The 25,842-nt window shown below is 36.8% G+C and overlaps 2 protein-coding genes across 2 annotated transcripts in view; both read left to right on the top strand.

The window, feature by feature from the left end:
* Positions 1–10,558, top strand: part of DNAI4 (dynein axonemal intermediate chain 4) — a 96,285-nt gene extending 85,727 nt beyond the window's left edge. The window contains 1 exon segment of the mRNA XM_060625280.2: positions 7,695–10,558. Coding sequence (XP_060481263.2) covers positions 7,695–7,745 — 51 coding nt within the window. The 3' untranslated portion in view covers positions 7,746–10,558.
* Positions 10,559–11,337: 779 nt separating this feature from the next.
* On the top strand, positions 11,338–23,044 carry INSL5 (insulin like 5). Its single transcript, XM_078451810.1, is given in 5 exon segments — positions 11,338–11,570; positions 12,857–12,943; positions 14,960–16,626; positions 18,516–19,209; positions 19,211–23,044. Coding segments are annotated over 2 exon segments (300 nt in total). The 5' UTR covers positions 11,338–11,570; positions 12,857–12,943; positions 14,960–16,626; positions 18,516–19,021; the 3' UTR covers positions 19,323–23,044.
* The last annotated feature ends 2,798 nt before the right edge of the window (positions 23,045–25,842 follow it).

The raw sequence follows: 25,842 nt of genomic DNA on the forward strand, positions 1-25,842 counted from the left end.
ACCACTAGAAGAAAATGTAGAATAATGTCTTAATGATCTAGAGACAAAGACAGATTTTAAAAAGACCAAAAAAAAATCTCCTAATTTTTTTCATGTTTTTCCTGTTTCCTTATCTGGGTATAATTTTGGTACCAGAATCAAAGGTTGTTAGAAACATTAAAATAGTTAATAGGTACAAAGTGGTTAGAACTGGTACTGGGACATAGTAAGTTCTCAATAAACCTCAAATATTTTTTCTATGACTATTATGTCAAAATTAACACTTTTTGTTCAGGATTCCATATGCTAAGTTAAAAGAAACATATTAGAAGAAGAAATTTCTAAGATTATAAGAGACATAATGTCCAGTATGTATAAATAACCCCTATTAAACAATAAGAGCAATTCAATGTTTTGAATGGGCAAATGTATAAAATACTAAATCATAGAAAAACTGGAATATTAATTCTCTCTAGAAATGGAGAAATATACAATTGAAATTATACAAGATATCAGTTCAAATTGATTGGATTTACAAAAATGAAAATATTAGCCAGTATTAAGTATTAGCAAAGTTGTAGGGAAATAGGAGCTCTTATGCAAGGGTCATGGGAATATGAATTAGCATAGCCTCTTTTTTTAATGTTTTATTTTATTAATTTTTTTTTTGAGAGAGAGAGAGTGCGAGAGGTGGGAGACACAGAGAGAGAGCAAGACACAGAATCTGAAGCAGGCTCCAGGCTCTGAGCTGTCAGCACAAAGCCCGATGCAGGGCTCAAACTCAGGAACTGCGAGATCACGACCTGAGCCAAAGTTGGACACTTAACCGACTGAGCCACCCAGGTGCCCCTAGCATAGCCTCTTTTTTTAATGTTTTATTTTATTAATTTTTTTTTTTGAGAGAGAGAGAGTGCGAGAGGTGGGAGACACAGAGAGAGAGCAAGACACAGAATCTGAAGCAGGCTCCAGGCTCTGAGCTGTCAGCACAAAGCCCGATGCAGGGCTCAAACTCAGGAACTGCGAGATCACGACCTGAGCCAAAGTTGGACACTTAACCGACTGAGCCACCCAGGTGCCCCTAGCATAGCCTCTTTTTTTAATGTTTTATTTTATTAATTTTTTTTTTTGAGAGAGAGAGAGTGCGAGAGGTGGGAGACACAGAGAGAGAGCAAGACACAGAATCTGAAGCAGGCTCCAGGCTCTGAGCTGTCAGCACAAAGCCCGATGCAGGGCTCAAACTCAGGAACTGCGAGATCACGACCTGAGCCAAAGTTGGACACTTAACCGACTGAGCCACCCAGGTGCCCCTAGCATAGCCTCTTTGGAGAGAGATTCAGTAAAACTTCGAATTCAAATACCATACAAGGCAGTGATACCATAGAGAATGTCTTGCACATGTTTATTTGGACACACGTATAAGGTATCAATGTGAATTCTTTCTTCCTTTTTTCCTTTGTCTTTAATGTTTCTTTTGTACGTAGAGATGATTATTCAGTCAACTTTTGCTTAAAATGTTCACATTCAAATGTGCTATAAAGTTTTTTTATTTTTATTTATTTATTTATTTATTTTTAAAAAAGGTATATTTATTTTATTTTATTTTTTTTTTATTTTTATTTTTTTAATATATGAAATTTACTGTCAAATTGGTTTCCATACAACACCCAGTGCTCATCCCAAAAGGTGCCCTCCTCAATACCCATCACCCACCCTGCCCTCCCTCCCACCCCCCATCAACCCTCAGTTTGTTCTCAGTTTTTAACAGTCTCTAATGCTTTGGCTCTCTCCCACTCTAACCTCTTTTTTTTTTTTTTTTTTTTCCTTCCCCTCCCCCATGGGTTTCTGTTATGTTTCTCAGGATCCACATAAGAGTGAAACCATATGGTATCTGTCTTTCTCTGTATGGCTTATTTCACTTAGCATCACACTCTCCAGTTCCATCCATGTTGCTACAAAAGGCCATATTTCATTTTTTCTCATTGCCACGTAGTATTCCATTGTGTATATAAACCACAATTTCTTTATCCATTCATCAGTTGATGGACATTTAGGCTCTTTCCATAATTTGGCTATTGTGGAGAGTGCCGCTATAAACATTGGGGTACAGGTGCCCCTATGCATCAGTACTCCTGTATCCCTTGGATAAATTCCTAGCAGTGCTATTGCTGGGTCATAGGGTAGGTCTATTTTTAATTTTCTGAGGAACCTCCACACTGCTTTCCAGAGTGGCTGCACCAATTTGCATTCCCACCAACAGTGCAAGAGGGTTCCTGTTTCTCCACATCCTCTCCAGCATCTATAGTCTCCTGATTTCTTCATTTTGGCCACTCTGACTGGCGTGAGGTGGTATCTGAGTGTGGTTTTGATTTGTATTTCCCTGATAAGGAGCGACGTTGAACATCTTTTCATGTGCCTGTTGGCCATCCGGATGTCTTCTTTAGAGAAGTGTCTATTCATGTTTTCTGCCCATTTCTTCACTGGGTTATTTGTTTTTCGGGTGTGGAGTTTGATGAGCTCTTTATAGATTTTGGATACTAGCCCTTTGTCCGATGTGTCATTTGCAAATATCTTTTCCCATTCCGTTGGTTGCCTTTTAGTTTTGTTGGTTGTTTCCTTTGCTGTGCAGAAGCTTTTTATCTTCATAAGGTCCCAGTAATTCACTTTTGCTTTTAATTCCCTTGCCTTTGGGGATGTGCCGAGTAAGAGATTGCTACGGCTGAGGTCAGAGAGGTCTTTTCCTGCTTTCTCCTCTAAGGTTTTGATGGTATAAAGTTTTTTTAAAAATCTTAGTTTACCTGAAGTTTTCCTGAAGTTCTTACATTTAGAGAATACATTTTATTATTCTGTTTATAAGTCTAGCAGATTTTTTAATATGAAATTTATTGTCAAATTGGTTTTAAGTCTAGCAAATTTTAATATGCACTTTCAATAAGCTTTGTAACAAATTTCTTTAAATCCTCTAAATTTACTTTATAAATTTAATATAGTGTTTTAAGTACTCCAATCATCTTATGGACAAACAAATCTGATACTTAAGGAATTCTTATTAATTTAATAAATTTTAAATGTTGAATATGATGAATCTTAAATTTTCTTAAATGTTCCAATGCTTTTTATAAATGAATAGTATTTCAATCTATGATTACAAGTCTAAATCAATTGCCCAATTACACATTTAAATTAGAATCACAAATTTATTTGCTAGACAATCTAATAATAGTGAATACTCTTACATATAATGAATATTTAAAATACCAAATATATACAAGTTCCTTAATACAAAAATATTAAAATTATCGGTTTGATTTGCTGCATTATTTCTATACACAACTCTTATTCTTCTCAGGGTAAAAATAGGTTTTCCAATAAAGAAACAAATAAAGCATCCCAAGTAGTTTTGGAGATGATTTTCTCAACTGGCTGACATGCATATTGACTGGACATTTAAGGAGATGTTTCTAACTACTTTGGTGCCAGGCTGAGCCCTGTTTTATAGTTTATTTGTCCATGCCCTCCGTATGGAATGGTCTCAGAGCCCATGTCTCCTGAAGTCTACTTACCTATTACCCATGTCCTCTATCTTCTCATGGAAGTCTGCAACCCTGAATGTGCTGCTGCATCACTTTATTGATTTCAAGTTATTTATTTACTGTGTCATTAACTCTAAGTTACTATACTTTTCCTATCTGGTAAGATTACAGTCTTTATAGATGTTTAAATGTTATGTTTGGATTCTATATATCTCCCAGGGTTTTTGTTTAATTTGTTAGTAGTGGTCTGAAAGACATGTTCATAACAGCCTTGTTTCTATAGTGATAAATTGGAGACAACCTAAATGATCATCAGTGAAACACTGGATAAATAAAATATGGCACATTCACATGAGTCACTGTAATACAGAAGTTTAAATAATATGTACTTAAAAGTCTCAATATGACAAATTTTGAATAAATCTTTAAAAATGTGTTAAGTGATAAAAGTAAACTGGAGAAAGATAAGTACAGTATGTTATGATTTATGTAAGATTATTTAAACACAAGTATAAAAGCTGTGTTCTTAGTGGATGTATTTATAGTTAGTAAAAGTATGGAATATAGATTGGAATATAGAAGAAAAAGATTTCATTTTGGTGTTTGATTTGAATTGATGAGAGACATCTTTTTCCTTTTCAAGTTTTTAAATTTAAATTCCAGTTAGTTAAATACACTGTAATATTAGTTTCAGGTGTAGAATTTAGTGATTCAGCACATCCCTATAACACCTGGTGCTCATCACAAGTTCGTTCCTTAATCCCCATCGCCTATTTAACCCATCCCCACTCATCTCCCCTCTGGTAACCATCAGTTTGTTCTTCATAATTGAGAGTCTGTTTCTTGGTTTGCCTCTCTCTTATTTTCCTCTGTGCTTGTTTGTTTTGTTTCTTAAATTCCACATATGAGTGAAATCATATGGTATTTGTTTTTCTCTGACTGACTTATTTCACTTAGCATAATCCTTTCTAGCTCTATCCATATTGTTACAAATGGCAAGATTTTCTTCTTTTTTATGCACACTTGTGCAGCCACTCTGGAAAACAGTATGGAGGTTCACTCAGAAATGAACCCTACGATCCAACAATTGCACTACTAGGTATTTACCCAAAGAAAACAAAAATTTGAAGGGATACATGCACACCAATGTTTATAGCAGCATTATCTACAATAGCCCAATTATAGAAACAGCCCAAATGTCCATTGACTGATGAATGGATAAAGAAGATGTGGTGTACACACACACACACACACACACACACACACACGAGACATCTTTTATTTTGAGCAGTATGCTTTGCAAGCAGAAGGCTAAGTTGAGAGTCTGAACATTTTTGACAAACATTTGTGTGTGTGTGTGTGTGTGTGTGTGTGTGTGTGTGTGTGTTAATGATTTCAGTGCTGGTGAGCAAAATTTTCTTGTAAGAAATATATTCCATACATTAATAAATAAATACAGTTTTCTAATACAAATATGTCTTTCATGCTTTTGGTCATGATATTTTAAAACTTCAGTGTTATTCTTCTAGGAGATTCAAGAAAAACCTATTAATCAGATTTTATGTTACTTACTGACAAACTCAAGCTTACCTGATACACCTCTTCCTGAACTTTTCAGAGAATTATAATGACATAGTAATTTGAAGTCTCAAAGTAATTAATGTCAAACCATTATTTCCTATTAAGATATCTTATCAAGTAACATTATGGCCTATAATTTCTCCATTAATTTTAACCAAGAGTGAATTAAAATTTTGGAAGGCTTATGTTTTCATTCTATAGGAAAGGTGTACACCAAATTTATAATAAAGACTGCCTCTGAGAAGTGAAGGATGCAGGAATAGAAGAATTAGGGATAGGTACCAAGGGGACTTCAACAGGGATACGTGTTTTACAAAGGCAAAGTACCAGATAACACTTGCACCAAGTGTGCTGGAGCAGGGCCCATTGGAGAAAACCCATGGAGATATTCCAAGGACCATGGTATACGTATAGAAAGAACCATGACTCCCGCTCACCTCCACATTGTTCGGCACCCACTGTGGCCTTACACAGCAAGAGAAGAACTTTGATCCTAGGGCTGTGCATGTTTTAAGTTAAATAATTTCTGAAACTCTGGCAGCCCCCTGATGTGTCCAAGGACCAGAATATTATTGTGATATGACACAGTAGGACATTGGCTCCTGTCCTGTCCTACTAACCAGGGTATGTGGTTTAGGGTAATATCAGCCTGATGCCTGGTGTAAACAGGGGTATAGGGTCCAAGCTTTGCAATGGTAACTTTGTGATGTAGCCAGCTGCCAACGGGACTTACCACCACCTTAGCATTATTGTTTGTTGAAGCACCACCTCCTCTTCTGGTGTGATGTGGTTGGTTGCTGGGGGCCTCAGTCTTGTGTCGAACAGAATTATAGTTTAAATACTTGGCAGAAGCTAATTCCAGTGGGACATTGCACAAAGTGACTTGTTTTGTTTTGTTTTGTTTTCTGGAGGCAGCCTATGGAGAATCACTCCTGGATACTATTTCCATTCTTATGTTTCAGTATATAAATGTTTGCCATCTCTTTCTCTGTACTTTGGGTATTTACATATAGACTCTTCATTCATTCAACAAACATCTACTGAGTATGGACTATGTGACAGGGTCTGTTTTGGGTGCTAAGAATTTAACAGTGAATAAATTAGAGTGGTGATCTGCTGTGTTAGCCCAAGTGAAAGACTGAAGTAGAAAGAGATGGATTTGAGAAGCAGCTTGGCAACTGATTTTGTGTCAGGACCTGCAGAATGGGGAATGTCATCCTTAGTATAGGCTAAAAGACAGGACTGACTTATGTAATATGATCTAAGGTGTTTATAACTATTTAGAGTTTTGTAAAACTCTTTTATATACATTAGTTCATTCAACTCTTGAAATAATTTTTGGAAGTGGTTGTTGATATTTCTATTATGCATTCAAGGAAACTAAGATTCCCAGATATTAGTGACTTTTTTAAGATCACCTTTACTGTGAAAGGTGAGAAAATTCTGGTCTTCTGCTTCCAACTCCCAACTTTTCACAATATCTTTGTATTATGTTATATTATATTATATTATATTATATTATATTATATTATATTATTTGTTGTTTCACGTTGTTTTTAAATATTATTTTCACCTAATCTGAAGGAATTACACGACTTTATTTTTCTTAAGTTAATTTACTTATTTTGAGAGAAACAGGTAAGGGGCAGAGAGACAGGGAGAGACAGAATCCCAAGCAGGCTCCATGCCATCAGCTCAGAGCCCAGTGTGGGCCTCAAACTCAGGAACTATGAGATCATGACCTGAGTCAACATCAAGAGTCAGATGCTTAACCAACTGAGCCACCCAGCGCCCCTATTGTTTCAAGTTTTTATTTAAATTCCAGGTGGTTAACATAGAGTGTAATATTAGTTTTATGTGTAGAATTTAATTCACAGCATCTTTCTTAAAAACTCACCTACCGGGGCGCCTGGGTGGCCCAGTCGGTTGGGCAGCCGACTTCGGCTCAGGTCATGATCTCGCGGTCCGTGAGTTCGAGCCCCACGTCGGGCTCTGTGCTGACAGCTCGGAGCCTGGAGCCTGTTTCAGATTCTGTGTCTCCCTCTCTCTGACCTTCCCCCGTTCATGGTCTGTCTCTCTCTGTCTCAAAAATAAATAAACGTTAAAAAAACAAATTAAAAAAAACCTACCATCTTTGGTTTCATCCTCTTACAGATTATTATTTTACCCCTTTAGTGTAAGATTGTTATTATTAAATTAAATACAAAATCCACATTGGAATTCAGGTCTTCAGCTGTCTCTAAATCAAGCACTATAGGTCAGGAAAGAGTTTAAGATATCATTAAGATCACAAGCTATTTTACAGATGAGAAAACTGAGGCTTACATATTAAGGCTACACAGGAGCTGCCAAAATTGTCGCTTAACTGAATCCTTATTGTTGATCAAACTTCTTTAAAAGAGTCCTCCATTGGAAAAAGTAGGTTTATACTAGGAAGTAACCGTTACTATTTAAACTTACCTTGGTTTGTTTCCTTTTTACGATCTTATTGGATGCTCTTTATATGTATCACTAACTTATAAATTTCAAATAGCATTTTAAAGACTCCTTTACCTCTTAATTTATATTTTATTGCATTGTAATTGTTTCGCTTTTTCTTTTCAGGGAGATGTAATAGATATTTTGATTGGATCCAAGTCAAAACAACCAGGATAATTCATCATTACTAATACCTTCCCTTGTTGCTGTTTAAAGAAAAAGAAACAGTGTTTAATATCCAATAGTCCAATTTGTATGCAGTAAGCTGGGATTTTGATGTTAGAAAATGACATTTGATGTAGAACTTACATTTCAACTTAACATAAACTTAATAAACTTTTATTTCAGAGATATGTGATCTAGGCTTAATTGTAAGAGTTTTTTTGGGATTTTCTTAATGTTTTTAGTCATATTCCAAGTACATATAACCACATATGTGTACTTACAAAATCTCCAAATAGGTTAGAAAATTATTCCATTGGAAGCAAAACTTTGAAATTATTAGAATTACTTAAACCAAAATCTTTACAAGATGAAGTTTCATAGAATTTCAGGTCTGCTTTCCAAGATCTGTTTTCTAAAGTTTATGAATTATGCATGTGTTAGTGTTAGGAGAATACTGGATTTTCACACCCAACTTCATTTACGTTATATTTTTTATGTTTTCACACCCAACTTTAAATCAGAATTTTATCCTCTTAGATTTGCGAGTGGAAGCTATTGAACTTTGTTAGACTATCTGACAAGCAAACAACATGACAGCAAATGTCAAAATTGCATCGTTTAGCCAGCAGGCATCACACTCCCAATTCAGTGAGAAGAGTTAGTCTGGGACACATCAGGGCACCCTCCTCTGCATGCCCCAAATTGGCTCTGGGTTTTAAGCCCAGACTTAAGTGGGCCCAGAGAGAAAATAGAGAGTCCTTGATCTATAGTTGGCATCAGAATGTTATCTTATGAAGGGTTCTAGAGCTAGCTTGTAGAAATAGGAGAGTGGGAGGTAACAACTCCTCCAAACAGATTGCTAACAGCCTATTCCGTGCTGTTTGCTAGAACAAGTCCTGCGTTTTGTTAACCGAGGCCATAGGACAGTATGGCCTGTTTTATAAAGCATTCTAAGTGGAGAGGAGAGGCATCTGAAACTCACTAAAATCTCTGAAAAAAAAAAAAAAAGTGTGTATAAAACTAAGAATGGAGTCTGTGCAACCGTAGAAACTGCCTTTTTAAAGTATCCACTTCTTTCCACCTTCTATTTCTTTGGAGCCATCCTTTACATAAAAGCAAGGTAATTATTGGGTGGAGTGAGAGCTTAGGTCAGGTAATAACAATAATAAGTTTCCTGCTGATGTAAACCATTGTGGTTCTTCTCTTTGTCCTTCTGAAAAGTTGGACTTCCCATAACACTCTGTACCAAAATAAAAACTTGATTCAACTGAAAAAATATGTTTCTTTGTGTTATGTATTTTTGACCTTTCAAACATTTTCGCATATTCTACCTTTGTTGCTCATCAAGCCTAAAAGAAAACTACTTTATTATCCTTAGACCCTGGGGAGCCAATCCGAAGCACTGAACCTATTTCATTCTACCCTTCTCATTCCTGAGCTTATAGACTCTCCCATACTTTTAGATTAGCAACCCAATTGACAGAGACTGATAATAACTTTATGTGTGTGTTGTTTGTTTCTGCCAGCTGGGTGGAATGATGACTTAGAGCTAGAAACTGAATTTCAGAATATACATTTCTTGGTCACTGAGTTTCTGAATTGAGTTTCAGACCTGCTGTGCTAAATATTGGTGTGATTATTTGCTTGGTGTCTGCTCACCCCCCCCACCCCAGACTGTGAGCTCTCTGATGGTAGGGACTATGTGTTTTGTTCACCCCTGTATCTTGAACACCTTGAACACTACCTTCACAGAGGAGTTATTGCAACAAATATTTGCTGAGTGAATGAGTGATCAAGTTAATGGGAGAAATGTTGGCTTCATGCATACCCCATATTAAAACATGATCTAATATTTTAAGTGTGATTTCCTTAGTATCCTGCAAAATTATTTTAACATCACCAAGGGTAAAGTATTTTTAACAGTGGAAAACATAGAACACACAATCAAATGGAACATAAAATCAGCTTCGCAAATCAGCTAAACATAGGTCATCATTTTCTTTGTTCTCTAACAATATAAAATCAATTTCCTCCCTCACGACAAAAAGTAAAAACAGATTTATGATCACTTTCTTTAGGTGAACATTGCTGCTGCTTTTGAGATTGTGTTCCACTGACTGGTGGAGTTTACCTCCAACATAAAGCACTTAACATGATGCCTGGCACAAAGTAGGTAGTTCTCATTCTGATTATCCCAAACGCATCCCTACTTCTTGGTCTGAGAACTTCTTTGCCCTTTGCAGCTGGCTAAGTCCTTGCCAAGGCCCCACTCCTGCAAAAGCTACACACTGCTAATGACCTCATTTGTTCCTTTATACATTTGGGCTTTGTGTCTGGTTTGTTCATGATTTACTACAATGTTCAAGTCTACCCTCAAATCCACAGAACATTTACTAGGCTATTAGGCTTCATTTGCTTAGGTTGGCATACTCAGTGGGTGATAAAACTAAAAGGCTAACAGTTTACATGAAACTAATTCCTCGGTTAAATAGAAAGCAGAACATGTCCATCATGTGGAACATATAAAACATGGTTATGAATCATCAAAATAAGCACTGCCTTTTCTAAAGTGATGAAATATTTGTGTAGCATCCAGAACAACTCATGAAAAAATGTACTCTCACCATGTCTGTATTTCTCTGAATACTCAACTATTGACAGATAGAGTCCTATTATACCAGAAAGGAAAAAGTATTCCGGGATATTTTAGGGATCTTACATCATACCTCACTGACAACTTTATTGAATTTTTCAAGTTATTATATATACTTAAATTATTTATTGAGTTTTTAAAGTTTATTTATTTATTTTGAAAGAGAGAGAAAGAGACAGAGTGCGCAAGCAGGGGAAGGGCAGAGAAAGAGCGAGAGAGAATCCTAAGCAAGCTCTGTGCTGCCAGCGTGGAGCCCAATGCGGGGCTGAAACTCATGAGCTGTGACATCAAGACCTGAGCCGAGATCAAGAGTCAAACGCTTAATTGACTGAGACACCCAGGCACCCCTATTTATTGAGTTTTTAAGTAAATTTCTAAAAGCCCCAAGTAACGACAAAAATATAATAATAGCTTCTTTGTCCATATAAAATTAAGCTTCAAATATCAATGTTTTCTAAGATTATTAAAAACATTTTTAGCTGCTCCTTTAAATTCCTACTGATAGAACACTTAAAAATTACTAAAGTGAGTAGTAAAGTTTTATCCATAAAGTTATGCAAAAACTTATCTAGATGAATGATATTTCAATACCCATTCTACAGATATTTGTGAGTAGAAGTTAACTGGTTTTAAAGAGTGGGGAAAGGGGTTTCAGGTGAAGAAAACAGCAGATGCAAAGGCCTGAAGAGACAGAGCATGGACTTTCCACAAACGGTAAGGTTTTCAGTAGAGCTGGACCTTTGAGGGATTGAGGGCCTGTAAAGGTAGACACTGGCCACCTCATAAAAGGCCTTGTAGGCTATGTTAAGAAAATTTGGACTTTTTTTAAAAAAAAAATTTTTTTTAACATTTATTTATTTTTGATACAGAGAGCATGAACGGGAGGGTCAGGTAAGAAAATTTGGACTTTTTTTAAAAAAAAAATTTTTTTTAACATTTATTTATTTTTGATACAGAGAGCATGAACAGGAGGGTCAGAGAAAGACAGAGACACAGAATCTGAAACAGGCTCCAGGCTCTGAGCTGTCAGCACAGAGCCCGACGCGGGGCTCGAACCCACGGACTGCGAGATCATGACCTGAGCCGAAGTCGGACGCCCAACCAACTGAGCCACCCAGGCGCCCCAGGAAACTTGGATTTCTTCTTGAGGAAAACGGAAAGCCATTGAAGAGTTTTCAAAGTGGGTAAGAAAATAAGCACGTTTAGAAAGATCATTTTGGCAGCAGTGTAAACCATGGCTTGATGAAAGATACGGAGCCAACTGAAAGACTGTTGCAGTCTCTAAATCAAAGTTGAGATCACGGCAGAGGGGATAAAGAGGAATGAGTGGATCACAGAGAAAGTCAGAAGTAGAATCTGTGAGACTTGATGACTTAATGGATGTGTATGCACAAAAGAGGTTTTAGGCAAGGAAGAGAGGGAGAATGAGGAGTTAGGAGTGACTCCCAAGGATAGCTGGATGAACGTGGTGCCTCACAATGAAAACACCCTCTAGAAGCAAGAAGTATGAATAAAAATCAATCAGCATTTGCTAACAAATTTGTAGAGTGATTTTATAATTATCATTATCATAAAATAACTGTATGTGGTACACTTTATAATTTATCAGTGCTATAATTAACATTGCTTCATTCGATCCTGTGATATTTTTCCATGTTACGAATTAGAAAATCAAATTACAGTTTAAATTACCTTCTCAAGCTCTCGTAGCTGGAAGCTACAGTACCAGTATTAAAACTCTAGTGTTCTAACATCAAAGCCACTATGACACAGTATAACATTTGGTAGAATTATGGTTCTTGTCATTACTATGAATGATCAATCTATTGAAAGTTCCTTTTGTTCTAGAGACTCTGACAGTACTCTGCATAATTTAATCCTGACAACCACCCTAATAAAGTCAGCATTATTATCTCTATTTTACAAGTGAAGAAACTGAGATTCAGAGACATTGAGTATTTAAGGTCACATAGATATTAAATGGCAGAACTGAAATCTGATTTTCCAAATCTGAATGCCACAGACAGTACTTACAACTCATGCCAACCTGCTCTAACACCATGTATTAGATGTTCTTGTGACCATAGTTCCTCGATAAGCAATTTATAGATGAAACATACGTTTACTCAATCCATTGGTTGTTAATTTGGATTTTTGGTTCATGTTAATTGTGGATCTTCATATTATCAATCATATTGAACACATGGTAATTAATTCCAGCTGTTAAGTCCAGATAACTGATCTTACTTTGCTTTGGTCTAAAAACTTGGATCATATAAACATTCTCTACATCTATAAGAATGTAAATAACTTTGGGATAATTATACTAGTGAGAATAAATCAGATTACGTTGCCACAGCCAATAATTGCCAAATCTCAGCGACTTTAAATGGTGAGAATTTACTTCTCGTGTACATTACATGTTCATTACAGGTGAGCAGGTGGTCTCATTTTATATTTTTTTGACCAGAGACCAGGTTCCATCAAGAATGATGTCGGTCATCAAGGTGGAAGAGAGGGAGGACTGAGGAATCATGCACCAATACTTAAATGCCAGGTAAAAGTGGCATATGTTACTTCCAATCACCTTTTATTTGCCAAAGTATGTCACATGGCCACATCCAATTTTAAAGAACAGGGAAATAGAATCCCACCATGTGCCTGAGAGGAAGAGAACTGGAAATCTATCTCCCCTAGAAATTCACAACTATTCCAAATATTAGTCAACTTCATGGTGAAAGATCTTCGGGGGTTGAATAAGTTTGGGAAATATTGAATTCAACAAATTAAAGAAGTTTCCTAACTATAAGTCTTCCCTGAGCCCGTATATATAACATGCATCATTAATCTACAAAAAAAGGGACCATTACTATAGGATTTTTTTTTCCAAAGACCATCTTCAAAGACTCATGTCCTAAAGACAATACTTTCAGAAATAGTACTCTAAGGTTCTGCTTTTAGAATGTATTTGTGGAAAGAGGAGAGGAATGAAGAAGGAGAGGAAAGAATGAAGGAAGGAAAGAAAAAGAGCAGAGCAGTGCAAATTTTTGGATAGTTTTGAGATCAAGAGTTATACATAAAAGCCTTCCATAGTAGCTAGTTGCAGCCAAAAAATGCATTTCTGATCTCTTGCATATCACATTAATTTATTGAGCATCTGTTAAACATCATATATTATCCTACATAAAGCATGTAATATAATGCAGATTAGTATCTCCTCACAGATGAAGAAACTAAACTCAGAGAAGACAATTACGTATTTAAAGCCACACAGATAGTAAACTGAGCTGCAGACTAGATGAAAAGGAAAAGTCTTGTCAACCTCCAAATAGAAAGGATTAAATGCTCTAGTCAGAGGTACAAGAAACAAACTCTTTTTGGTCAAAAGATAGAAAGATTCATTTTCATTTTGGTTATCTTCTCTGGTTGTACCTTGAGTTACGTGCAAGGAGTGATATTTGAAGGCCTGAATGAAGAGCTTTGAATGCCAGGCTGTTTGGATTTTATTCTCTGGGTAATGCTGAGCCATAGAAAGGTTTTGGGTCAGGAGTAAAGGAATCAGATAATCATAAGAAGACAGCATTTCAAGTTCAAGGGAGCCCTAGGTAATTGAGTCCAACTCTCTCGATTCACAAATGGCAAAAGTAAAGCCCTCAAAATGGAAACGCCACAACTAGGGCTTTCATTATTGGCATTAGCTTTTTATCTGGGAACGCGACCTGATTAGTTTGTCTCCCTTTGGTCTCAGGCTGAGCTCAGGTCCCACTGGCCTTGCATTTGCATCCCAAATTAACGTAAACCCTGATGAGGTCTTAACAGCTGGCAGAAGAGACTATTTTGAGCCCAGGGGGATAAAGTGGGGATGGTAGCAGAGTTCAGAGGTACCCGAGTGCATCTGACATCCAGGATAGGGATCATCCCTTGGCTGAATATTTCTCTCCTGGGTTGTACAGAAGCTCAGCTCATAGCTACTGATCACAAGTTTATGGCATTATCAAGATGGGCAGTATAAATCTCCAAAGAAGGGAAGAAGTTGGTAATAAATGGCTAAATAATTGCTGATGTTGTGGGTGTGCTAGACTTGGTCATGCAGATGTCCCTCTGGAGTTGATAAATGACAGATTCACCTGCCATATTGACCTATGAAAAGATAAGGTAGCTCTGTCTGATGTCAAAACCATTCCTGCACATTATGCGCCTTTCTTAGCAAAATGACTCTCCTCCTACCTCCCAGTTGTGTGAGCCAGAGACCTAAGTACCATTTTTGGCCTCCTTATCCCTGATATCTAATTTGTACCAAGCCCTCCTAGTTTTTGAATACTGCCATCTGCCCCATCCTTTCCGCAATGACTTTAGTTGAGAGCACATCATATCTCATCTAAATTATTGCCAAAGCCTTTTTTGTTTGTTTCTCCTCCCTCAAATCTTGCTCCCCTTAATCCACTCTCCCTACTGCAGCCAGAGAGATTGAGAAAGCAACAATTCTTTGAAGTAATATATTTATTTTTCAGAGTCAGAAATGCTTTCAATCAGAGCATTGATTTTCTTATTCTGTTTTCTGGCTTCCCTGCAGAAAAATGGCAATGCCACAAGAAGTATGGGTGATATGATCTTGATCACTGGCTGAACGGATTTTTTTTCCAACCAGAGATCACACAAGAGGAATCAATTTAAAAGATTAGTTTTCAATTTGCTAAAAAGTGAGTCAACAACTCTTTAAGATCTGAAACGCCAGCTTTTCTAGTTTAGGTAAGAGCTTTGCTAGAATGAGCACTTTCAGAAAGTTTACAAGAGAAATTTCATTATTTAGCTCATTGGGAGTTTATGTATTCAGGTTTCTGTTATAAAAAATATGTATTGATTAATGCATGCCTAAGTCATAGGGTGAAGGATAACAAGGAAGATTCTAGTCAGAGAACTTCCCCTGTATTCTAAAGGAAAGTTATGTTTTCTAGTCCATCCCAACGGTGAGGGAAGAAGATAAATGTTTATATTGTCAAGCAGGACACGTGTTATCTCATTAGTTTTAAGAAGCAGTTATTGGGGCACCTGGGTGGCTCAGTTGATTAAGCGTCTGACTTCAGCTCAGGTCATGATCTCACAGTCCATGAGTTCAAGCCCTGCATTGGGCTCTGTGCTGACAGCTCAGATCCTGGAGCCTGTTTCAGATTCTGTGTCTCCTTCTCTCTGACCCTCCCCTGTTCATGCTCTGTCTCTCTGTGTCTCAAAAATAAATAAATGTTAAAAAAAGAAATTAAAAAAAAGAAGCAGTTACTATCACAATTTTACAGAGAAGAATTCTTGGAGAGGTTAAATATTTTGGTTAAGATTCTAGATCATCTAAGTGGGATACGAAGATTCAAATTCAAAACACAAGAATGCAAATTTTTTTAAATTTTTTTAAACGTTTATTTTTGAGAGAGTGAGAGCGGAAGAGGGGCAGAGAGAGAGAGGGAGACAGAATCTGAATCAGGCTTCAGGCTCAGAGCTGTCAGCACGGAGCCCAATTCAGGGCTCGAACTCAGGAACTGTGAGATCATGACCTGAGCCAAAGTCAGAAGCTTAACTGGCTGACCCATCCAGGTGCCCCAAACACAAATTCTTAAGTTAGTTTTCTCATGGCTTTGAGAAGGTATTGCTTTCGATACTGAAAAACTCTTACAAGATAGGTTTTCGCACTCTAAAGATATGCTTATCAAAGTTTAAAGGGTTTAAAACTTGCCCCATGTCACTTAGTAAGTGACAAGGCTGACATTGAAAGTCCTACTTGGCTACTTCCAAAGCTTGTGTTTTTCCAGATGTCTTCCAAGAGAGCATCCTGTTTGTTGTCTCATGGATGCCGCTAATGGTAAGTGATGGTGTTCAGAAGTGACTGAATAACTAGCAATAATCATAAAGGCACATTATCAAAACTTCACAGTGTAACCTATGTGCTTTGCAAATATTGTTAAAACGAGATTCTGACCAATAAAATGTCAGGAAAGCTAGTATAAATTGGACAAGTGTGAAGGTAAGTTCAAAACTTGATTTGGCAATATTCACCACGTCAGATTCTTATTCATCAAGACGAAGGGCTCCATTTTGACTTTTGTTTCTATTTTCTGTCCTTCTTGCCATCTCAGAAGTGACGCTTGAGGAGTCTATAGAAGCTCTGTGGACTAGAGTACATAAAAGCAGTCATCTATACCTGTGCTGGCCCCAGGTAGAGAAGGCACCCGGAAGGAATCCCTCAAAGTCAAGGTAACATTAACTCATGTGACTTCTTCATTTATTTTTTTTCCCCAGGCTTGTTTTAGTATGTCTCTAATTACTGCTAAGCCACTTCTACATCAGTTTCAGGGGTTAATTATCAAAATAAATTGAATTTGGCTTGGGAAAGACGTGAGCTTGCTACCTTTGACAGTAAAGACCTTGTTTTCTTTAGTCTCCAGCTTGAAGTCATTTGATTGCATAACTACTTTGATGATCTCAACATCTATGGCAGGTGCTATGGGGAATAGAAGCATGTGATGCTAAGGGACATGTTGAAGTAGCATGGATAATTTCATACATGGACAATTACAAAATTTAATAAGTTGGAATTAAGGCCGGTGCTAAATAAGGATGCAAGGAAGGAATCTGTTATTGAGCACTTACTAAGTGCCAGATAGTTTCATGTACAACATTTCATTCAGTCTGACGATAAGCATCCTGTGAAGTAATATTGCCACAATTTACCATTTTACTGGGAACAAAGTTGTTCATCCAGCTGGTAGGTAGTGTGGCTAGGGAGCAAACCAAGTCTATCTGGCTTCGAGAGCTGAGGTCTTTGTTTATACTGTGTCTCAGATGGGAAAAAGAAGATCGTGAACTGCTGTAATAAATGATAGAGGCAGTGGTGTTTGATGGAGGCCCTAAAGGACGTATAGGATTTGGGGAGTTATGGCAAGTAGGGTGAAGTGAAATTCTAGTGGGAATTCTAGTAGGAATTGTTTGCTCAGAATGAACAAAGGTGGGAATGAACCTAACTAACATGTTTCAGGAATACTGAGGGGACTGATTTCACTGCTTTTCTTCATTAAAAAAAAATGTTTATTCATTTACTTTGAGAGAGAGAGCGCGTGCATCCATGCGCGCCCGTGCGAGTGGGAGAGGGGCTGAGATTGGGAGAGAGAGAATCCCAAGCAGGGTCTGCATTGTCAACGCAGAGCCCACGGTGAGGCTTGATCTCACCAACTGTGAGATTATGACCTGGGCTGAAATCCAGAGTCAGATGCTTAACGGACCAAGCCACCTAGGCACCCCTCTTCATTTTTCAATTCAAGATGTTTAACTGGAATTCTTTCTGCTAATCCCATATTAAAGTATGAGGTAGAATTTATTTAAGGTTCTATTTTAATAATTAACTGTGTTGGTTATGTCTTACAATAAAAAGTTAAAACAGGAAAATGTGATCACATAATGAATGTCATAACCACACATATGAATGTAAAAGTTTCAATGCAGTTGCAAATGACTTTGGTAAACGAAAATATTTTAGCAAATGACCCACGGTTTTTATATTTTGTTGGGCTAATTTCTTGAAAAATTATGAACTCATCACTCCCACATTGAGTGGGAGTTACATAGTTACTAGATGTTAGCAGATATAATAAGTGCTTTTAATCTCAAGAGAGTAAACCTAATTTACCAGACTTAGCATAATTTATCCATCTCTGGATTGGCAAGCCAAAATGCACTAGAAAGAATGCATTTGGAATATCTATGAAACACATCGGGCAATTGAACGGATGTTTGTGCAAGGCTCTGTTTTAACACCACTGACATCAGAATACAGTTTATTTAATCTTTCACAGAGTACTTTTCGGAGTATTTTCTCATATATTATTTTTTCAATCCATTACTGGCTTATTAACCAGCATTCATTCATGTAAGTTTTCTTGGAGCTTGCCAGTGTGCTAAGGTGCTGATAAATAAATTGGAATGTAGTTACATTGAAGGAGGACTTTGGGAACATCACCCTAATAACAGAGGGAACCACTTTTGGTTTTCAGACATAGAGGTTTAAATCTCTCCACTTCCTTCCTTACTGATCAACTTTGCAGGGCATACACAAGGGTTATTTTTGTTTGTGTGTTTTTTATTTATAGCATGTAACAAATACCTTGGAGGCTGCTGGTCATGGAGCAGTGGGAGCCCTTACAACAGAAGGTGAACTTGGACTTGGCTCCTCATTGGCTGCAGGACACAGGTTGTTGTCACTCCTTCTCTCCGTTCTGATGTTTCCTCTCCTGCAGATCCAGGAAGGTGGAGATGACTAAGTTCTCCCCAGAATGTCTAATCTTTCTTTTTTTTTTAAATTTTTTTTTCAACGTTTTTTATTTATTTTTGGGACAGAGAGAGACAGAGCATGAACGGGGGAGGGGCAGAGAGAGAGGGAGACACAGAATCGGAAACAGGCTCCAGGCTCCGAGCCATCAGCCCAGAGCCTGACGCGGGGCTCGAACTCACGGACTGCGAGATTGTGACCTGGCTGAAGTCGGACGCTTAACCCACTGTGCCACCCAGGCGCCCCTGGAATGTCTAATCTTTCTGAAGCCAGACCAACATTTAAAGAAAATGATGTGCAGGACTCAATTTCCTTTAAAAACACCCAATGCACGTCCCCAAGTGCAGAACTTGGCTACAACCTTCCTTCTTTGTCGAACTCTCTTCCGTACAGCTGAGAGAAGAAACTACTTCTAACTTCCAGATAAGCACGAATGAAGTTTGGGAGGAAAGCCTGGCGCAACACTTTCCGCAGGTGGATTCCTCAGGAGAGAAGAGACTTCAGGATGAACAGCTGGCCAAGGGCTTTGGGGCTCAAAGAAGCTTTGGGGCTCTTGTCAGGACAAGACTTACAGACATTGTGTTTCACTGATGGCTGTTCCGTGACTGATTTGCCCGCTCTTTGTTAAGACAAGAGCAGATGCCCGATGAAGGTAGAGCTTTGAGCATGCGCTTAATCACGGTGTTTTACTGCTCAGTACAACACTTGCATTGTGTTATGAAAATAATGGCTTTGGGCTAGGCAATCTTTCTTTCCTAAAAGTTGTGGATCAATAGTTAAAACCACAATGAAGTGTATTTTCTCTCTTTGCCAAAGTGAATGCACTGTTCTTTTCAAATTTTAACTAATCTTTTGAAATTTTAAATGCTGTGCAAAATTGCAGTTAAAATGCCATAAACCAAGCTCACTGTGATTTTCTTCTTGTAAAAAATTTTAAAATAACTTTAAAACAGTAAGCAGATTATGCTGATGGTAGGAAAATGTTTAAAAAAATAAGCATAAAAAGAAAATAAAAATCAACTCTTACCTCATCATCCAGAAATAACTATCCACTCTTAACTTTTGGGTTGCTGTATATTATTAACTGAGAATTTAAACATTGTTTCGTGGTCAAGTATAAGAATCTAAACAAAGTACTTTTTCTCAAAACATCTTTAAGTGCTCAAAAAATGTTTCCTAATATGCAGCCCTTCTACTTGAGGATAGCTGGAGACATATGTGTATCAGTTAGATCTCCCTAAAACCCAGAGAATATTTGAGTAATGAGCTCCTTCCTATAGTCTGGGCTGCTTTGGTTTTGCCTTCCTACTGCTGAGATAAAAGGACATTGTGTTGGGGCACCTGGGTGGCTCAGTCGGTTGAACCTGCGACTTCCGCTCAGGTCATCAGGTCATGATCTGACAGTCGGTGAGTTGGAGCCTTGCATCAGGCTCGCTGCTGTCAGCTCAGAGCCTTGAACCTGCTTAGGATTCTGTGTGTCTCTTTCTCTCTCTCTGCCCCCCTCCTTGTGTTCTCTCACTCTCTCTCTCAAAAGATAAATAAAAATAAACATTTTTTAAAAAAAGGACATTGTATTCTCCTTCTAGAAATTAAGAAACTGAGACCTGTATAGCCAAATCTCGTGACACAATTGGATGTTTTTACAAAGTAAGGAAATCACAAAACTATGTTTTCATTTCTAACTCTGACATTCAACTCCCCAGTGGTTTGTAACAATACACTCTCTGTTCATCTGTGGTGCTGGTCTTATTACTACTACAGTCTGTATTTGAAATCCATCTACTACATTCTGGGCACTTAAACTGTGTCAAAGCCTTGTGCATGGCATTTAAACATTTTAACACATTTGTTGCAGGAAACCTATGAGTGTGGACAGTACACTTCATCACCATTTTGCAGATAAAGAAACTAAAGCTCAGTGGAATCAGGTAAACATGTCCTAAGTCACAGACAGCTAAGGAGGGTGGTGTTACTGGATTCAAACTTAGGCTGCTTAGCACGAAGGCAGTCACATCAAACTGTACTGGTAGTCAATGTATTCTTCACCACCAGGAACTCCCCAGGTATTTTTGTTCGTTTGGTTTTTGGTTTTGCGATGTGTGCGTGTGTGTGTGTGTGTGTGTGTGTGTGTGTGTGTCACTGGAAGAATGTCCATTGATGAAGTGGTGAAAATCATATTAAGTCTCAGTCTTTGAATACATGCCTTTTCAATACGGGTGGGTGTGAAATGGGGAGACTGCATGAAGTGCTTTTGCAGCATACTGGAGTGTGATGGTGATCTCATGGTAAAGCACTTACCTGACTGAATTGTGAACTTAAACTAGCTGCTTTTCCCGTGAAGCATCTTTTTTTTTTTTTTTTTTAAGAAAGACTGAAAAACTGTAGTTATTCAGATATGGTATTTGAAATTAAACAAAAAATGTGAAAATGAACAAAATGAGCCTCACTTCAAGAAAAACAATTGACAATATTTGTTGCTGATGATAAAATTCAAGCTTCCAAGCAATTTTAAGAAACTTTTATCCTCTACCATGGGCACCAGTGGTGATATTAATGAATTTTACTTTTTGATATCGTGTAGTGAAATGCGTTAACATTTGGGAGATCTGCATAACTCAGTGAACCAATATTTTCCAAATGATGGATGCATGATATTACAAAATCATGAGTGGGGAAAAGACCCATTTAATGTGCAAAATAAAGATTTTAATCCAACAGTACAAAAATTCATTGATGTGATTTCAGATTCTACATTGCAACTAACCTTTAATAAACAGCTACTTGTCAAGTTTTGGTATAATATTAAAAAAGAATATCAAAATGATCTAAAAAGATAATTTCATTAAATAAAATTGAAATCATCTTAAATTAATGAAACAAAATAGTCTTTTAAAATAACCTTCCCTTTTTCAACTAAATATCTGGATTTTCTGTGAGGCTGGACTTTTCTTTTCATATATTCAATCAACATAACACACAGTAACAGACTGAATGCACAAGCTGATAATGAGAATTGTGCTGTATTTTATAAAGGCAGTCCTTAGAGACTTGTAAAAATATAAACCAGGACCACTCTTCAACATATGTATTTTGTTTTGTGAAAATAGATATTTTTCATAAAATGTTATTGTGTTAATATGTGGTAGGTTTATTATTTTTAAATGAGTTAATAAATATTTTTAAGTTTCTGTTTTAAATTCCAGTATGATAAATCTGGATAAATTCAACCCACATAAACAAAAGCCCTTTGAAGTTCTTAATAATTTTTAAGAGTATAAAGAGTTCTGAGACCAAAAAGTTTGAGAGTTCCTATTCTAGAACATGTATGTTTTTAGACTTCATCAATAGATATTCAAGTTGTTTGCAGTAGTTGCCATTATAAATAAAGATGAAGTAAACAGCCTTGTTCATGTACCCTTACATACTGACACTTTTACTTTAATGGGATAGCTTATCAAGTTGCTAAGAAAAAAGGCATGTTTATTTTTTCAGTATATTTGTAGTAGTTACTATTTAATTGATATATACTTATAGTTATTTAAAATGTATCTATATAATTTACATGGAGAAACAAAAAAGAAAAATGAGACCTACTCTCTTCACTTAAATAAATCCCATAGTCAGGATGGGTGAAAAATATATGTATCAAGTTAGGAAATGCAAATAATCCAGAGAAGTGTGAAATAAAACTTCATTGCCTTCCATTTGGTTCTAAAGTAATAGTATAACCCTTATTAAGAGTTTCTTATAATTTCTGCCAGAAAAGAAATGTTAAGATTGAATTTATATAGTATAGCTACAAATATAGATAGCTTGCTCTATATCTGTGTCTATCTCTCATCTATCTACCTACCTATCTGCCTATTAATCTATCTATAGCAGAGATTTTTAGCTGTCCTCCAAAATTTCTCCTCTTCCTTTTGGTCACACAGCTAGACTACATCTCGGTCTCCTTTGCAGGTATATGTGGTCACGTGACTAATTTTGGCCAATTAAATGTGAGTAGTAGTGATATGTGCCACTCCAAGACTAGCCCTTAAAATCATTCATACTATTCCTCAACTTAGCAAGTAATAGCCTTTGAGTTATTTTATGTATTTACATTTAAAATTTTTTTCATTTTATTTTCTTTTTTTTTTGAGAAAGTATGCAAGCAGGGGAGAGGGAGAGAGAGAATCCACCCAGCATGGAGCCCCACATGGGGCCAATCTTGTGATCATGATCATGAGATCATGACCTAAGCTGAAATCAAGAGTCAGGCGCTTAACCAAATGAACCACCCAGGCACCCAGTTGTTTGATGTTTGATTCTTTTTTTTTTTTTTTTACAGGAATTAACCTACTCTAATACAATACCTATTGAGCTTATCATACTATTTAAAAAAGTTTTTTTAATGTTTATTTACTTTTGAGAGACACACAGAGCGCAAGCAGGGGAGGGGCAGAGAGAGAGGGAGACACAGAATCTGAAGCAGGCTCCAGGCTCTGGGCTGTCAGCACAGAGCCCGACACAGGGCTAGAACCCACAAACCGTGAGATCATGACCTGACCCTTAACTAAGCCACCCAGGTGCCCCTATCATACTATTTTACACAGAAAGTGACTACCATACTACTTCCATCCTGTTGTTGTATGTAATATATCTTGGAGATATTTCAGTAACATTTTGGTATGTGTGTTTTAAATTTAAAAACATATATGAAGAGGGCCACGTGGGTGGTTCAGTCAGTTAAGCGTCCAACTTCGGCTCAGGTCATGATCTCGCAGTTTGTGGGTTCCAGCCCCGCATCAGGCTCTGTGCTGACAGTTCAGAGCCTGGAGCCTGCTTTGGATTCTGTGTCTCCCTCTCTCTCTCTGTTCGTCCCCCGCTCACACTCTATCTCTATCTCTATTTCTCAAAAATAAATAAATATTAAAAAAATTAAAAAAAAACATATACCAAGAGATTACCATTTAAAAAGTTTGTATTAATCCATATTCCTACAAGAAATTTGTGTGAGTACATATTTCTCTATATCCTCACCTATTCATAGTGTTACTGCACTTGCTAAAAATTTGCAATTCTTAAAGGTGAAATACTGAATATCATTTTTTACTTTATTGGCATTATCATGGCTATGGTCACCTTTGGATTTATTGGACATTTGTATTTTCTCTTCTGTAAATTAGTCTGTTTCTGTGCTTTGCCCATTTTTAAATGTATTTATAATAGTTTTCTTGTTACTTTTCAAGGTTCTTTAATATTAAGGATACTAACTTTTTGAATGTCATCTGAGAAAAATATGTTCCCCCTCTTTGGTATGTCTTGACTTCAGTTAGTCTTTTGTCAATATCTGTCTTTTATAGTTTCTGTATTTTCTGCTTTGCTTAGGAATATCCCCCTTAGTGCGAGGTTGTAAAGGAATTCTACTATGTTTTATTCTGATAATTTTGTTTTATATCTTTTGCATTTAAATTTAACCCACATTAGGGGTGCCTGGGTGGCTCAGTTGGTTAGGCATCCTGCTTGTTATAGGCTCAGGTCATGATCTCATGGTTGGTGAGTTTGAGCCCCTGGTTGGCTCCATGCTAATAGCACAGAGCTTGCTTGGGATTCTCTCTCTCTCTCTCTCTCTGCCCCTCCCTCGCAAATGCACAAGTGCTCTCTCTCTCAAAATAAATAAATACGTTTTAAAAAAGTAAATTTAACCCACATTACACTTATTTTTGTATAGAGTGAAGTGTTTAATTTTAATTTTCTTCCAAAGGGACAGAAAATTTTTCCTGCATTATTTATTAAATGAACCATCTTTTGTCCATGGAAATTTCATGTCACTTTAGTCATATGTTTTTTTCATTACATTTGGAACTATTATAGGGCCTTTATTGTGTTCACTTCTCTACTTATTGTGAACTAGCCACATACTACTTTGATTTCAGTAATTTTATGGGAAATTTTAATATCTTTTAAGAAAAGCTGTCCATCATTATAGATTAGGTTTCTGGGGGGAATTTTTATGGCTATTATGAAACATAGATTCTTCCATATGGATTTTATAATTATGTTATTTTGTTCCCCAAAAACTTTATTGGAATTACAACTTGAATTGCATTGCATTTATACTAATGAAGGACATATCATATTCTATGATATTAAGAATTCCTATCCAAAATATGTTTCTTTTTTTTTTTTTTTTTTTTTTTTTTTTAACGTTTTATTTATTTTTGAGACAGAGAGAGACAGAGCATGAACGGGGAAGGGGCAGAGAGAGAGGGAGACACAGAATCGGAAGCAGGCTCCAGGCTCTGAGCCATCAGCCCAGAGCCCGATGCGGGGCTCGAACTTACGGACCGCGAGATCATGACCTGAGCTGAAGTCGGACGCCCAACCGACTGAGCCACCCAGGCGCCCCACAAAATATGTTTCTATAATAATGTAGCATTTTATTCCTTTTAATAACTTTTTGTAATGTTAATTATGTACATCTTGCACCTTTTTATATTACCTTTTTATTTGCCACTTTTATTTGCCACTGTGAATGAGAAATTTCCCCCATGTTCGTTTCTAAATCTTATTGTGGTACAAAGAAAAATCTTGATTTTTGTACATTCATCTTTTCTCCAGAGCCTTGTCCAGTTATTTTATTAAATTTAATGGCTGCTTTGCTAGTTTATCTTGGGCTTTCTAGGTATACAGTATTATCATCTGGTAATAAAAAGGTAATTTTATCTCTTCCAATATTTATTGCTTCATATTCTTCATGCAGCAATGCTTTATTGAGATTAATGCCAGGCATTGTTGTGGATTCTATGGATACAACTGTGAATAAAACAGATGAATAAAGTGTATATTCTAGTGGAAGGCAGACATAAACAATAGAAATATTAAATAATGACTGATGCTGAGGAGAAAAGAAAGTATGGGAGGGGGATAGGAAGGTTTGGTGGTGGAGTGGATTTGAGACAAGGTGGCTAGAGAGAGCCTTACAGGGAGGGGAACCACTCAAGAATTCTCAACAACAGTGATGATAGTAAGCATCTCTTTCATGTTCCTAATTTTAATGGAAATGGCTTTAACATTTCAGTACTCAGTATGATGTTTGCTGTTTAAAATATTTTTAAAAATAAATAGTAAAGCAATAGTCTTTACATTATATATGTATATATATT

The sequence above is a fragment of the Panthera onca genome, chromosome C1 (assembly GCF_046562875.1).
Source record: "Panthera onca isolate mPanOnc1 chromosome C1, mPanOnc1 haplotype 2, whole genome shotgun sequence".
NCBI lineage: Eukaryota > Metazoa > Chordata > Mammalia > Carnivora > Felidae > Panthera > Panthera onca.